Below are 14,977 nucleotides of genomic sequence, written 5' to 3' on the forward strand. Positions count from 1 at the left end.
GCCAGACCTGAGCATTTGTAATAAAGGCAGAAAGATAGCTCAGAAGAAAAATAAATGTTAAGATTTTCATTACATATGTGCCTCCAGATTTAATAATCTTAAAAATCTAAGAACAACAACAAAATAATCCTAAAGGAGGGCAATAATTTTAAAACATGAAGTTTAGAAAACCAAATTTATCAGGCTTAGGGGCCAGGGGAAAGAAGGTGTAAGAGGTAAGAAGTCTGGGATAACCTAGTTCTGCTTCTGAGCTCCTGCCTTTGGGCAAGACACCGAGCACCTTTGTCTAAGGAGGGTGTGGGACTACATGGCCACTCAAGTGCTGGGCCTTCCTGGCGAGGGAAGGCTATTAACCAGAATCTTCATCAGACCTTCCTCACCATTGCAGTAAAATAACTGATGCTAAAAATTAGACCTCCATGGCACTAGAGAAGCAGGGAAATGAAGTCCAAATTAAAGAGAGAAGGCGTGGGAACTAAGTTTAGGGTTAGGTATTTCACTGAACTTCTAAGACAAGCACAGCATGTGACATATAGCAGGTATTTAATAAATGAATGGATGACAGGTAGACGGACCGATGGAAGGTCAGTCCTTCCCCAGCGGTGATGGACCTGGGGGCAAAGAAACCTGTGGTCGAGTCCTGATCCACACCAACACAGTGATGCAGGCAAAATTACAAGCCTCAATTTCTTCCTGTGTAAAATGGAGATGATACTTCACAGGGTAATGAGGAGGAAGTGAGAAAATGCTTACTTCAGGGCCCAGCACATAGGAAGCACAGAATTTTGTGATCATATCCTCTACTCTAAAGACTTCTCTGAGGAGCAAGGAGTCTCCAGAGGCAAGATGTGTGCAGGTGGGAAACCTGTTAGCTTTCCAGATTTCTGCTGGACTCTGCGCCTTGTCTCTGAGAGTGGGACCTCTTTGTCCTGGGACCCATGATGAGAGCGAGGGCTCCAAGATGAAGCCCAAAAGTTATGAGCCCCAATTTCCGCCTCCTTTGCACAGAAACCCAGCAGAGTCTTGGCCCATGCAGCTGGGAGAAATGGCCCCAGGCTTGAGAGCCGCAGGTGGGGATGCTGTCCCTGTCTGGTGGGAGGATAGGGAAGTGGTGGCTGAGGTGAGAGTCTGTGGACTTTTCAGTGAAGTCTGTGTGTTGACCTGGAAAGCCTCAGCTCTTTTAGAATCCCCAGGCCAGACCTGGTGACCCATTTACGTGCATTTAAGGCATTTGCACATGGAGACTTGTTGGATGTAGCTGACTTTCATACAATCTGGAAAACAAGAGGTCTTTCCAGCAACCCATGCAGATGTTCCTTGGTCTAAATGAATGGTTTCTGGATTAGGAAGGAGAAATGTCTTTTTTTTTTTTTTTAAGATTTATTTATTTTAGAGAGACGGAGAGGGAACGTGTGGGGGAGAGGCAGAGAGAGAGAGTCTTAAGCAGATTCCACACTGAGTGTGGAGCCCCACAGGGGGCTCCAGCTCAGGACCCTGAGATTACAAGCCCAACAGAAACCGAGAGTCCTTCGCTTAACCCACTGTGCTACCCAGGCACCCCCAAAGAGAAATTGCTGATGTTAGATTTTTCTTGGGCCTTTCCTTCTAACTTTCCGTTCCCAGTTTAGCTAAAATTGATGCAGACTATTAGTCGAAGGGTGACTATTAGCATATAAACATATTTATGAAGTGTGCCTCTAGGGAGCAATCAGAAACTCACCACTCAGCCACAAAAATATATACAAATCTGAGAACGTTGAGAGTTGCCTTTTGTACAGTAGAGTTACCATGGGGAGGGCAAATCAGTTGAGCCAGCAAGAGCTCATTCGAGGACGCTGCATTTTGTCAGTTGAGAAGCAGCCTAATCTTCCGTAATCACTGCTCGCTTAAGAGGTCTCAGAAGACTTCAGAAACACCGAAAACGGAAATATTCTACAGCCTTCTTTGGGTTACCCGAGGCCGGAGGCCGAATTTCCTCAGGCGGGGCAGGGGAAACTCAAATCAGCTTGGCGCTGCCTAGCTTTCCCAAAACCCCGTGTGGGGACGAGGCTATGGAAGGTCTAGAGGTGATCTCTCCTTAGTACTTTTTTGCTCTCAAAGAGTTCTCTGTGGAGCCGTCGGGCAGTTCCCCATACTTCTGTCTCCGCAAATTCCCCAGGTGGAGACAGTCGTAGGCGTTAATAAGCCGCATTAGTGACCACCAGAGACGGAAATCGCTAATTACTAAGTCCCCTTTGATCCCCCTCAGCCGTTTGGCTCCTGACACTGGAGGTTCCGGCATCTCCGCTTTCTTAGAACTGTACCAGACTAGTGTGTCCAGAGCCTTGAGTCAGACGTGGGATCGCCAGTTTAACGTGTGCGCGGAGATTTGGATCAGAATTTTAAAAAACTTCCACAGACTCCCCAGATTTTAAATCCAGCCGCTGAGCTCCTGTGCGGCTGGAAGCTAACAAACGCCCCTGTGCGGGGGTGTTTGGTTAATTTCAGCAACTCCGTAGCTCTGCGCTTTAAATTTTGGGCGCAGACTGGGGAAATAAATGATTTAAAATTTCCAATGCACTGCCTCTCTCCCCTTCTCCATCGTCTGCTTTCGATTCGGTTGTGGGAAATGGAGTTTTCTTCTTTTTGCTGGACTATAATGTGATTCGGGATCATTTGTGAAATGAACAAAAGTCACCGGCAAACGGGACGACTGGGGCAGAACGCTGATGGCAGACCCGGGTGGGAGCAAAGGCCGGGCCTCCGAGGATAATTGGGAGCCAGCCCCCTCCCCTCCTGGTCTCCATGGTCCCCTTCATCTTCCAGGTAAGATGAATGGCCCTTCATCCATCATCCACAGCCAGCCTCCTCCCCCAGGCGAGCGGAGAATCTGCTTCCCGAAGAAACCTATTAGCCTGGAATCGGGCAGCTTTGTGGAGCCAACCGAGGCTCTCTATTGTGGCCTTTGTCTGCGGAATTTAAGCATTTACGTAATGCATTAGCACCGAACTCGGCGCAGGGTCGGGACCCCGCGTGCCGAGCCTGGCGCGGACCGCGCCTCTGCAGCTCCCTCACTCGGCTGCTCCCGGGGACCACCCTTGCCGTTGCGCCTGGGTCACGTTGCAGGCGCTCTGGCAAGGGACGCAGTGCCACATCCCTACTTGGCCAACTCCGGGAGGCTGCGCTTTGAAAGCGGCAACGTTTTGGTGGATGAACCCACGCAGGGTCCATCTGACCCTGTGCCGGAGGAATAAACTTGACATTAATCTGACTTTCCAGGAGGTCGCTGGGGGCTTCGCCGTTTTTCAGCTGACCGTTGGGAGCCGCGCGCTCAACGGTCACTGGTGCGTCCGAACGCAGAGGCGCCTTGGGTTCCAGTCGCCAGAGCAAAGCTAGTCTCCAGTAGACCCGCGTGCCAGCTGAGAGCAAAAAGGATTCAGGACATGTAGAAGGGAGGACGATCCGCGGCGCGTGGGAATAGGTCTCTAGGGAATTTAGGAAGGAATCTGCAGGCTTTGGAGGTGCGCACGCTTCTCAGAGTACATGCAAACACTATAGTAAGCCGAGGTCTCTGGGTATCCAAACCTTAAAGAGGGAGGTGGCTCGGCTCAGAAATCTCGGCGGAGGGGACTTTTCCACCGAAAACTTTCCCGAAGTGCCCAGAATGCGCCCCAGTCCAGACAGGTGCAGGAACTTTTGCGCTGCCCCGCCTCGGCTACTACTCTAAACGGCCGCTTAGAGGACGCAAGGAGCTTAGGTCGTGAGTGCCGAGGGAAACCTGCGTCTGGAAGCGAGTCTCAGGGAAGAACACCGAACCCGGGGGGCCTGCCAGCCCCCTTCCAAAGAATCCGAGGTCCCGCGCGCAGCTCGAGGCGAGCCGCGCCTGTAGCCTGCGCCCAATCAGCGCTCTCTCCAGGTCTGTGACGGCGTTCGGCCCCACCCCCTTGACTGGTATAAAAGGTCTCAGAGAGGGCTTCAGAGCAGAGCTCAGCGCGCGGCCCTGCGCCCCGGCACGGCCCACAGGTGGGTTTCGTAGCTTGTTGCTCTCAGCGCCGGTCCCACTGTCCCCGCCGTCTGCCGCGGTCAGGTCCTCATTCTCCTCAGTCCCCAAGGCCGGGCGGCCAAGCCAATCTCCAGGCTTCTCTCCTTTCCTTTTTGCTCCCCCTTTCTCCAGGGCAGTGCTGTCCCCCGCGGCACTAGGCCGCCCGCCAGCAGGTGAACAGCAGCGCAGCGCCCCTGTCCGGCGAGCTCACCTAGCCTGGCCCGTACCCAAGCGGCGGTCCCCCGAACGCTCCCTTTTCCCTGCAGGATGAAGAACCCAATGCTGGAGGCGCTGTCCCTATTGCTGGAGAAGCTGCTCCTCATCTCCAACTTGAAGCTCTTCAGTTCGGGCACCTCGGGCGAAGACAAGGCGAGGAATAGTTTCTGTGAGATCAGCTCTTTCCTCCGCGGCGACGTGCTGGAAGTGCCCCGGACCCACCTTACCCACTACGGCATCTACCTGGGCGACAATCGTGTCGCCCACATGATGCCCGACATCCTGTTGGCCCTGACCAACGACAAGGGGCGCACACAGAAGGTGGTCTCCAATAAGCGTCTCATTCTAGGCGTCATTGTTAGGGTAGCCAGCATCCGCGTGGACACAGTGGAGGACTTCGCCTACGGAGCTGACATCCTGGTCAATCACCTGGACAAATCCGTCAAGAAGAAGGCGCTGCTCAACGAAGAGGTGGCGCAGAGGGCGGAGAAGCTGCTGGGCCTGACTACCTACAGCCTACTGTGGAACAACTGTGAGCACTTTGTGACCTACTGCAGATTCGGCACCTCGTTCAGCCCCCAGGCCGACAAGGTACACGTGTGACTCACGTCACCGATGGGTTCGGTGGGGATGCCCTTTCCCATCCCTACCCTTTTTCTATACTGTGGGATCAGGGATTGAGTTCTAGAATGAGTAACGATCTCTCTGGTGTTCCTAAAGGAGGCCAAGTAAATAAAAAGCGTTGTCCCTTGCAAGGTAACTTCAAAATACTCGGTTAAAGAGTGTGGCAATGCCGTACGGCTGCCAGATTCCAAATCTCCCCAGTTATTGCTGCAGAGGTCGTCAGGGTGACCACCCAGCCTCGAGGAAATGACAAAAGGGCAGGTGGGCTTGGGGCGGGAGTCAAGAGAAAAATCTGTCACTGTGTGCTTGCAAATTTTCCCAAGAATTGCAATTGGAAGAAAGGGGTTCAGAGTTTGTATTTTATCTATAACCCTGTGTACAAATTGTTGTGCCTTTAAAATTAAGGAAGCAAGCAGGTTTCTCCTTCTGTAAGCTACAGAGTGAATTCCTATTGCTTAATATAAACTATCAAAATTCCCAGTAGGAGGACCTCCCTGGTAGATGCCTTACTCCTGTGTCTGGCTTCAGAGAAGTCATTTCCTTGGTATTCTGAATTCTTTCCTTGAAGGCTTTAATCCCCATCTAGACTTCCTCATTGTTAGGCATCCTTTAACCCTTAGCTCCAAAGGTGGGATTGTTTATGGGTCTCTCAGAGATCAAAACAACTGGTTTTCAAGAAGATCCATTCAATGTAATTTTTATGGGCACTTAAAAAAAAACAGTATTATCATTGAAGATGATTGATTAAATTAGCCACAATTCCAAAGGGGGAGGGATGGGTTTTTTATTTTCTTTTGAAACCTCTTAACTTAAAGATAGTTACCTTTTTAAGCCCGCAACTTCATTTGCAATTAGAAGCTTTCGCAGCCTTCACTGTCGTTGTTAAAGAGGTTATCGTTAATGGTCACTCTTAATTGAAACCTGGGCCATCACCTAAGGAGCTTCACATTTTAGCCTTCATGTTTAGATACTTTTTGGACCAAGAGAATGAGTCCATGCTACCGATTTTGTCCTGCTCCACATCTTGATTCATTTTTTGACCCATATGGGAAAATCTTTTTCTCCTCTGTGGCAGAACATACAAGCACCACGCTATGCTTTTTATACATCGGTATATGAAACTCCTTATAGATTATTTAAAGAGCCACAACAGACTCAATCCAGGAATTTTTTTCTAAGTAAAATAAAAATATAGCTAGAGCAGTGTGCCATGATTGAAGAACCACAGCCCCAGTCCAGGCCTGATTAGAAATGAACTTGACTACATTTACAAACACTGGCTCCAAAGTGTACAAAAGGAAACACGTCAGATTTACTTAGGAACCAAGCAAATTATTTCTCTAAGGAAAAACAGTATTTCTCTCCAGTAATTAGGAGTTACCCTTTCATGGAACACATATAGCACTGTATTCTATATTTTGACCAAAAAAAAAAAAAAAAGTACAAGTGCTTTTTTTGAGGTCATAAAATATTTAATCTGCATAAATAACTAGCTGGAGTAGTTTTTCATCTTTGGAAACTTTGTAAGGTTTTACAGAAGTAGAGAAGTGTTTTAATTGCTGTTGCTGCATAGCACCTCTTGTGAAACTGAGTTTTTGTCTTCACTTTGAATGGTATAACAAACAATTTGGCCAGAGTAGATTTCCTGGGGGAAAAAAAAATCCCCATCCCAAATTTTCCAATTCTAAGAACTGGTGTTTTGTTTTGTTTTTGTTTTTGTTTGAACATGCCTTGAGAGAAGTAGGTCATTAATAGTGAAGGAGGACTGATTTCTACTTTTCAGAGATGTAAGGAATTACTTGATTCAGGGTCTGATTGTTGAGTTTTCCATCTATGTATACTATTGTAAGCCTAACACTGAGAGTTGCAAGTTGTCTCTTACTTAAATTTGAGTTTATAAACACCCTGAAGAGCACTTTCCCTCATGAAAGCACTGCAACTAATTTGAAAATAAATTGGAAGAAAACATTTTGCCTTTTTGTAGCATGAAGCCCTTTTTAACAAGTTTAGGAATCATAAAATTAAGGGAGCTTTATATTACTGTTAACAATTTCAGTGTTTTGTAAACTATAATGCCTTTTAATTACTATTACTATGCCTTCTGCTTTTTCGACTCCTTTTTTTTTTTTTAATGTTGTTGGTACTGCTTTTCATTGCCAAAAAATGAATGCAAACACCCATTTTAATTTCTGGGGTTTCAGTGCTCAAAAAGTGCCCCTACGGGCTTCTTAACACCTTCTGGCAATGCTGGACATTCCCTCCTGTCAAGCAGCACTAGAGATGCTTCCTGGGCTAATGGCCAAGTGAACAAGAACAGGACATTAGAAGTAAGATGCTCCTTGAGAAAGTCTGCTTTTGGGGAAAGGAGTCCACAATGATTCTCTGTTTTCCTTAGTTAACAATTATAGGGAAAAAGACAAAAGGAGCACAACCGTACGAAGACAGCTTACTCATTTACCTAGATGCATATCTTCCCATTATTTGCCAAGTACTTTTTCTCATTGTCCTGAAAACTTCATTTAGTTTGATCCTCACCACTTTAAGATCGTGTATTTGGGACTCAGTGTTTTTGTTTAGCAGAAAGAGACAAATCATCTGTTTGACATGTAAGAAAAACAACATCTGGATAGCTCACGGGAAGTTTTGTATTTGTCTAGAAATTGTAAAAAAGTATGGATAGAGACACAACCTTACAGTCAAGATAGCGCATTAAAATATTTTGGGCTTGTATACTCTGTCCATTAAGAATGTAGAAACCTAGCTGTCCAGGACCATGTAGGCCACCGTAGGAGACCCTCAAAGCATATACAATGTCATGTCTAGAAAAGGAGCTTAAAACTAGTACGAGTAGTGAAAGTCATATAAAAATGGAGCAGTTCGTTGCTAAATTTTGCTCTGACGGTGATGAGGTGGAGATAATTGGCAACAGATGTAGCAGTAATGATAATCATTGTAATGCCTTACATTTATGCAGCATGTAAAAGAATACAGAGTACTTTTGCATTAAAAATCTCACTTGATCCTCACAACAATCTCCTTATTCCCGTGGAGGAAAAGAGGATAGTCTGAACAAGTTAAATGATTTACGTGAGATTTGCTCGATCTAATAAGAGGTGAGCCAGGACTCAAACATAAGCCATCACTTCTGAGTAAAATTAGTTTTTAAAGGCAAACAATTTCACATATTAGAAGAATGCCTTCCCCAGGGGTAGGGATCGTATTTAATTTACCTTTATCTCTGGCAGCCAATTTTATGTCACGTAATGGATTGAATTTAATTTATTCAGGGAATGGGATATGACAAAAAAAAATTAGACTTTCTATGCCTTTAGATTTTGAGACCTATGAAGAAAGTTATCATTGATATCATCAAATTTTCAAATGATGAGTTGTAGGAATTGATTTCAGCAATAATAATAGGCTGAATCCTAGCACTCAAGATTAGAGATTCCTTTGTTTATGTAATTTTAGAATATGTTATTTTTATTGACAGGCAGTTTAAAGTGTTAACCTTCAATCCTGAGTAACTTTTCTGTGGTTACATTCTCTGTAGTTTTCTATAAAAATTTTGTATTTACAAAGGCAGCTGCCACTAAGAACTTAGTCTCCTGAAGCTTCATTTCAGCTACTATGGGTCGTGGAGTCAAGAAACTGAATTATTCACATCCTAAATTCTTTCTGAAGTCATAAGAGAAATTCTAGGTTTTCTGTTAGACAGAAAATAGGTGAGAAGATTACGCTTTACTATTTGGGGCATATGAGTTTTCTTTGATTTAGCCCCCTTTTCTAACATTCTTCAATTTTCTTTTCCAGTTCTGTGAGAATGTGAAGATAATTATTCGCGATCAGAGAAGTGTTCTCGCTTCAGCGGTTTTGGGATTGGCGTCTATAGTCTGTCTGGGCCTGGCATCATATACTACCCTTCCTGCAATTTTTATCCCATTCTTCTTATGGCTGGCTGGCTAACTTCATACCCCCGTGTCAGTGTGTGTATTCTCTGTGTAAATATGTTTATATTTATAGAGCACAAATCAGTATAAGCATTGTCTAGAAAAATGTGACCTGTAACACTGTTCTGGATAAAAATGTGACTAAGAATCACACAAAGTGCTTACCGTGTAAGCCCAAGAACAAAGGCTTTCTGAATCTTCCCAGGCAGTTCCATGTTAAAGCCCTGTGCAGATCTTGGAAACATGACAACTTGTGATAGGAGTCATCATTACAAGAGAACCAGCCCCGAAGATGATGGCCACAGGAGATTATTTATTTGTTTTTTTCTCCTGTAATCACTGTTTTTCTCTGTTAAGCCTGAGTTTGAAGATTAGAAGACTTATTGAGTGAGACCACTAACTTCATTGTAAATTTATTCTGTTTCGTTGAAAAACTTATATTAAACTAAAAGAATTTCTCTCGTTCAGATGAAAACATGTTTCATGATTGGCAAAAAAAATTCATAATCCGTTTTTTTCATTATATATAATTCCCAATAAGTCAAAAATATTTTCATTACTTGAAACCATGTTGGCGAAGTTAGAGTTTAATGATAAAGTAACTGACTAGAACCATAGCAATCTGTGTTTTCCTGCAGGAATAAGCTACTATAGCATCAGTTGAACAATTGGATTTGGTCTTACTTACTTGGAAGCCTGGCATTCGTTATTTTTTTTTTTCCTTTTATGTGTCACTGTGGTGACGTTAAACCACTCTGAGAGGTAAATGGATATAGGATTGAAGTAACTTGGATACTTGGAGTGTGTATGTGCCAATTAAATATGCAAATGTCCACATATACACAGACTGATGAGAGACAAATGTTCTTGATTGCTTTATAATACCAGTGTGGTTACTAGAGAGCATTCGTAGAAGTGAATGTAAAAACCAGTTTGGTCTGTTTCCTTATGACCTTGTATCCATGGTATAGCTTTCATATATGTCATTGGGTGGTTTACCTTTTAAAGCATTTACTAACGTACTGTATCATTTTTAAAAGTCCTCAGATTTGTCCTCTAACAGATGGCTTCATTTCATTGCAAAGTATAGTTTCCATCCTTAAAAGAAGGGTGCCACAAGGAAACAACTGTTAGTAGAAGTCTCCGAGGGTCTTAGTCTCACCGGGCCTGTAAATTGATTACACTGAGGCTGTGTTAATATCAGGGTTGAGATGTAGCACTGTTAAAGCAAGCGTTCAAATACTTTTGCAGAACTGCCAAATTATAAAAACTAGGCCACAAGCTAGACTTGCATTTCAAGTATTAAAGTTGCTTTATAAGCTATCAAGAATCACAAGTTAATGAGTCACATAATGAGTGATCTGGGGAGAGTAGAGTTGGTTATTTAGTGATCCAATCAGAACAAATTTAAGAGCAGTTTTTGGTGTGACTGATGTTTACTACCACTGATTTACAACAAATTCAGTTGGACTTTAATGATAATTGAACTTTGCGTTTAATCATTTAAAATGTTTTAAATCGTCAAAACACGAAATGGCAACACCACAGAATAAAGGTTCTCTGGGCCTATTCCAACCATTTAAAATTACCTTAAGTATGTATACGTGAAAGCAACCACTATGAGAACTCCATTGTATTAGTGGTTTTTCACTTACTGTGTATTACCCTTTGAGCAACTGTTTAAATAAATTGATTTTTTTAAACCTATGGCGTCCTAAATAAATACCTTTTTTGCAGACTTCAGTATTTCAGGTAGCAAAAACCACTGCCTGATGTTAAATCTGTGTTCACAGATAATAATCCCTTATTAAATGCTAAGGGAAGTGTTAAGGTTAGAATTAACATAACTAGTCTTCCTTCATATCCTTAAAGTAAGATCCAATTCCTCATTCATCTGAGTGCGCATTATATGCCTGGCACTGACCTGTTGTAATTTCATGGTCTAGAATTAATATTATTTTTTTTAAACTACCTATATTAGTGTGCATACAGTGCTACAGGAATACAGAGGAAGAAGCAATTAAATCTTCCCGAAGGTCGGAGAAATCTGAAGTAGGCCATGCTAGCATTAGGCTGAGAAGTAGTGTGAGGTGATTTTACCATACTCATGTATGCTACTATTCACAGGAAGAGGAAACCACAAGCCTGGTTTTATTCATCCAATATTCCACAACTCTAGAATTTGCTGAACTTAGGACAAAGGAAATTCTTGTTTTGTTGTGCTCAGTTTGATTGGTTGATTGACAAGGTAGAAGAAGCATGGATCCCTGATTGTGGTTGCGGAAGAAACTGAACCATTCCTGGGTCTCTGATGAATGTCTCTGGGCTCCATTAGTTAAGATTCATCCTTAGGATTCTGCAAGTCCCTTACAGTTCTAAATTTCCCTTCTAACTTGTGAAATGATAAGTAGTGTCTAAGGCAGCTTTTTGTTGCTTATTTTGTTGCCATATGTAGATGCAGACCAAAGAACTAGCTGGGGCTAAGATGAAATAACGTGTCAAGTACTATGCAGGTATTGGGAATGAAAATAAAAAGGAGACGTGGACCTCAGAGTGTATGGCCTCAGTGACATAAAAGCATTAAGACTGTGAAGTAGAGCTGGTGTAAAGCACAGAAAATGACCTGGTTAGTTTTAACCGATAAGGCCAAAATTATAGGGACTGTGTACTGAGACTTGGAAACATGGGATGTTTTCCAGGGGGACAGATTTGGGGCAGGACATTGTACACATTGGGAACAGTATGAGCGAATGCAGGGAAAGTATCCACGCCATGTCTAGCACGCAAATGTGAGGCATTCGATTGTTCGCTGACTGAAGCATGGAACTGCATGGGGCATTCAGGCAGAGGCAAGTGGTTCAGAGGCTAGAGTGGAGCGAGGCTGGTGAGGAGAGGTGTTGGAAAAGGAGAGCAATGATCAGGTGGTACAAGTTTTGTACAGACCAAGGAGTTTGGACTTTTTGAACAGCAGTGGAGGTTTGAGTTCAGCAAGGTAACTCCCAAAAGTATAGAGGAAGGATGTGGCATGGGGTAAGACAGGACAAGGGGCTCTCTTAGGAGACTAGTTATGGTCCTTAATCTCTCAAATCTGGGCCTATAATTGTGAGGGTGGAGAGCAAGCATGTCAAGGAAGTGTCAGCAGACTAGCCAAATCCTTGTATTTGACTCATGAGTAACTGTTGGTAGGGTGTCAGGGAGGAGTTATGCATCCCTTCCTGCCAAAAAATTAGTTCCTGAAATATAACTTCATGTGGTGACTGTATGTATATTTGATATTCCAGATCTTTGTTCTGCTAGTTCTGTGCCTTCGCAAGGACAAGCAAAGAAGTACAGATTTGTTGTCTAAATTTTATTTTCAGAATAGAGATGTATTTCTTATTTTTCCATTTCTATTTCATACTATCACTGTGAAATATAAAAAAAAATGTTTTCCAGTGATATTACAGTTAGATCAATGGCAAAGTCTTGTGATAGATGAGAAGTAGATAAATGATGATTGCCAATATTGTGTTTTATATGATCTGTTTAGAGAATTTTATCTAACCTAGATCTGTCAGCTTAACTAGTTTTATTTTTCGTAGATATGTATATGAAATAAAATCAATTTTATATACTGTCTCTCTTGTCTGTGAATTTGGTATACATAAATATTTTTCTGAGCATGGTAGCTTTTGTCTTTCAAGGCTTTCTTTACTGAACATAGCTGGCTTTACATATTTGAAACTAAAACTCTGTGGATCTGCCTTCAGATTGACATGATCTATGTTACCTACATCTGGAAGCCAACCTGGGTTATGTAGAAAAAGGTTCTGCATAATATTAAATAACAGTTCTCTTCTTCATTCCACAAAGCCAAGCAGCAATGACACATAGAGCCATGGGCATGAACTCAGCCACCAGATATTTAACACCACCAGTGCGGCCTGCCATTTGACTCTGAGCAGGGATGAAGTGTGAGTAGGAACACATCTTGGAGTCAGTTTTGAGATACATTTACAGCATTGCAAAGAACCACAGAGGTTACTCAGCCAAACCCTTAACCATCTAACCACATTTCAGACATGGAAAATCAGGCACAGAGGTTGAGATACTTTGCGATTACACAAATAATCAGAGGCAGATCCACAATTTGACTCCAGCTTTCTTTCCTATATATGACCTTGCCTTCCTGAGGTCTCCCATAAATTAGACAAGCTTTAGTCCAATGAATGTATTAATTTCTTGCGGACTTTTGTGTATTCCAGGCAGGGCCACAAAAGAATGAACTAGTTGGAATCTTAGTCCTGTAGTCCCATGAGTCCTTGCTCAGTCTCAAGAATGGCAAGGAAATAGATTTCAAAACAATGATAAGTTTGTACAAGTGTCAGAAGGGCAGAGACAAAACCTATACCTGTCTGTTGGGGGTCGGTAAAGGAGAGAGATGTGAGACAAGTTTTCAACAATACCTTAATTGAGTTGTAAAGAGTATAAACCTTTGAAGTGAAAGAGGCCTCTTTTCTCCAGGCCATTACAGGCACCTGGAGAAGTACATAAAAAAGACACAGAGTCATGGGAACCCAAAACACAGTTGGATTACTGCCAGTCCCTAAGAACAATTACCTGTGTTTATACTGTTGCTTTGAGAGAAAGTTACCCATATTGTTCCACCAGTCCTTTGAGGAAGACAATTCTGGACTCAGGCGCTGTAAGAGACAAGAGGCGAGATCAATGGAGAACTTGACTCTCCGAAAGTCTGGCGAAAGAAAGCATTTCCTAAACTTTCCAAGTACCTTGGGTAAGACTTATGAGCATGCAGTTTTGTCAAACACATGATGAACAGGGGTGGAATTAGGTTATTAGGAAAGGAAATGTAAGGTTTATGGACAGAGGTTTATTTAAGGGTACATGGAGAAGTAGGAACCACAGGAATCAAAGGGTGAATGGCCACATCTCCCCAATCAGCTCACAACTGCTCCCATGTTCCAACAACAACCCTAGTCCCATCTTCCTCTTGATTCTAGATTCTGTCCCAGATACTTCATTCCCCTGAGCTTATAACTGCTACTCCTATCGCTGCCCGCCTACTGTTCCTAACCTTCAGTGTATTGTCGTTTCTCCTGCCTCATGGTTTTCCTTACACCTTGATTTTGTGTTTCTTCTACTTCTCCACTCTGCTGGGCCTCTGTCTCTCATTTAAAGTTTCCAAAGGATCTAATTAAGCTGACCAGTCATGATGCAGTATTGGCGGTCATGAACAAAGTTCTCTGCCGGGCTACCTCATGGCCATTGGTTCTTCCCATATCCTTTGGGCTTTTCCCTTCAGATCAGGTGACATCCTTGGGCCAATCAATTGTTGCCAAGTTGCACAGTGACATGCTCCAAGGTATGGTGATCTATTCTAAAGAAGGTACTTATAACTGATTTTCCTTTGAGGATAGCTATCAGTTTTAGTTTAAAGAAGGGAGTAACATCTCATTATCATCACAGCTCATTCTGCAAGTATGTAGAGAATGGATTAGATGAGGAGATGTAACTTAAAGGACATAAATTCTATCATCAAAACGTAGGAGAGAAATGATGAAGACCAGCAGTAATTCAATGGCTATGAGGACAGAGAAGAAAGAATGGATTGATTTGAGGGATGAGAAGGAGGGGGTTTCATACAGGTCCAATGAAAAAAACAGAAACCATTCTAAGTATCGTCGGGTGAGATGTGTATGTATATGCATGTAAGACCCTGGTTTCCCTTTCTTCTCACCCTCCAATCTCCCGTGAGGGCCTCACATTGATCAACTAAGCCAGAAACCAGCTGACAGAAGAGCCTACCAGGAAAGGCAAGAAATGCATCTGAGGCATAACAGGCTGTTACTGGGCACCGGAATAAGTGTAATTGGTTGTATGTGACGTACTGGTTGATTTAGGGGAGTCAGGCTTGGGAGAAGTAGGACAAGCCTTGTCCAAGATATATAAGTTTGAGAAGCCTCTGGTCTCATAGGTGGAAATACTGAGTGGACAAGTGGAAACTGTAGTCTCATGCTCAAGACAGAGCTTAGGGATGGGGATTTATTTAAGAGTCATAACAGTGGTGGTTGAAGCCAAGGATATGAATTAGACCATCCTGGGGGAGTCTATGCAGAATTTTAAAAAGTGGAAGGAGGTAAGATTAAGGTCACAAAATAAGAGGGAA

The 14,977-nt window shown here is 43.2% G+C and overlaps 1 protein-coding gene across 9 annotated transcripts in view; it reads left to right on the forward strand.

Annotated features, from left to right (window-relative positions):
* Positions 1 to 12,405, forward strand: part of LRAT (lecithin retinol acyltransferase) — a 123,309-nt gene extending 110,904 nt beyond the window's left edge. For all 9 annotated transcript variants that reach the window (XM_008685510.2, XM_040626377.1, XM_040626379.1 and 6 more), the window contains 2 exons: positions 4,288 to 4,828; positions 8,675 to 12,405. In XM_008685510.2, coding sequence (XP_008683732.1) covers positions 4,289 to 4,828; positions 8,675 to 8,827 — 693 coding nt within the window. In that variant the 5' untranslated portion in view covers position 4,288 and the 3' untranslated portion in view covers positions 8,828 to 12,405. The remainder of the gene's footprint in view (positions 1 to 4,287; positions 4,829 to 8,674) is intronic.
* The last annotated feature ends 2,572 nt before the right edge of the window (positions 12,406 to 14,977 follow it).

This window comes from Ursus maritimus, unplaced genomic scaffold (assembly GCF_017311325.1).
Source record: "Ursus maritimus isolate PB19 unplaced genomic scaffold, ASM1731132v1 scaffold_11, whole genome shotgun sequence".
Classification (NCBI taxonomy): domain Eukaryota; kingdom Metazoa; phylum Chordata; class Mammalia; order Carnivora; family Ursidae; genus Ursus; species Ursus maritimus.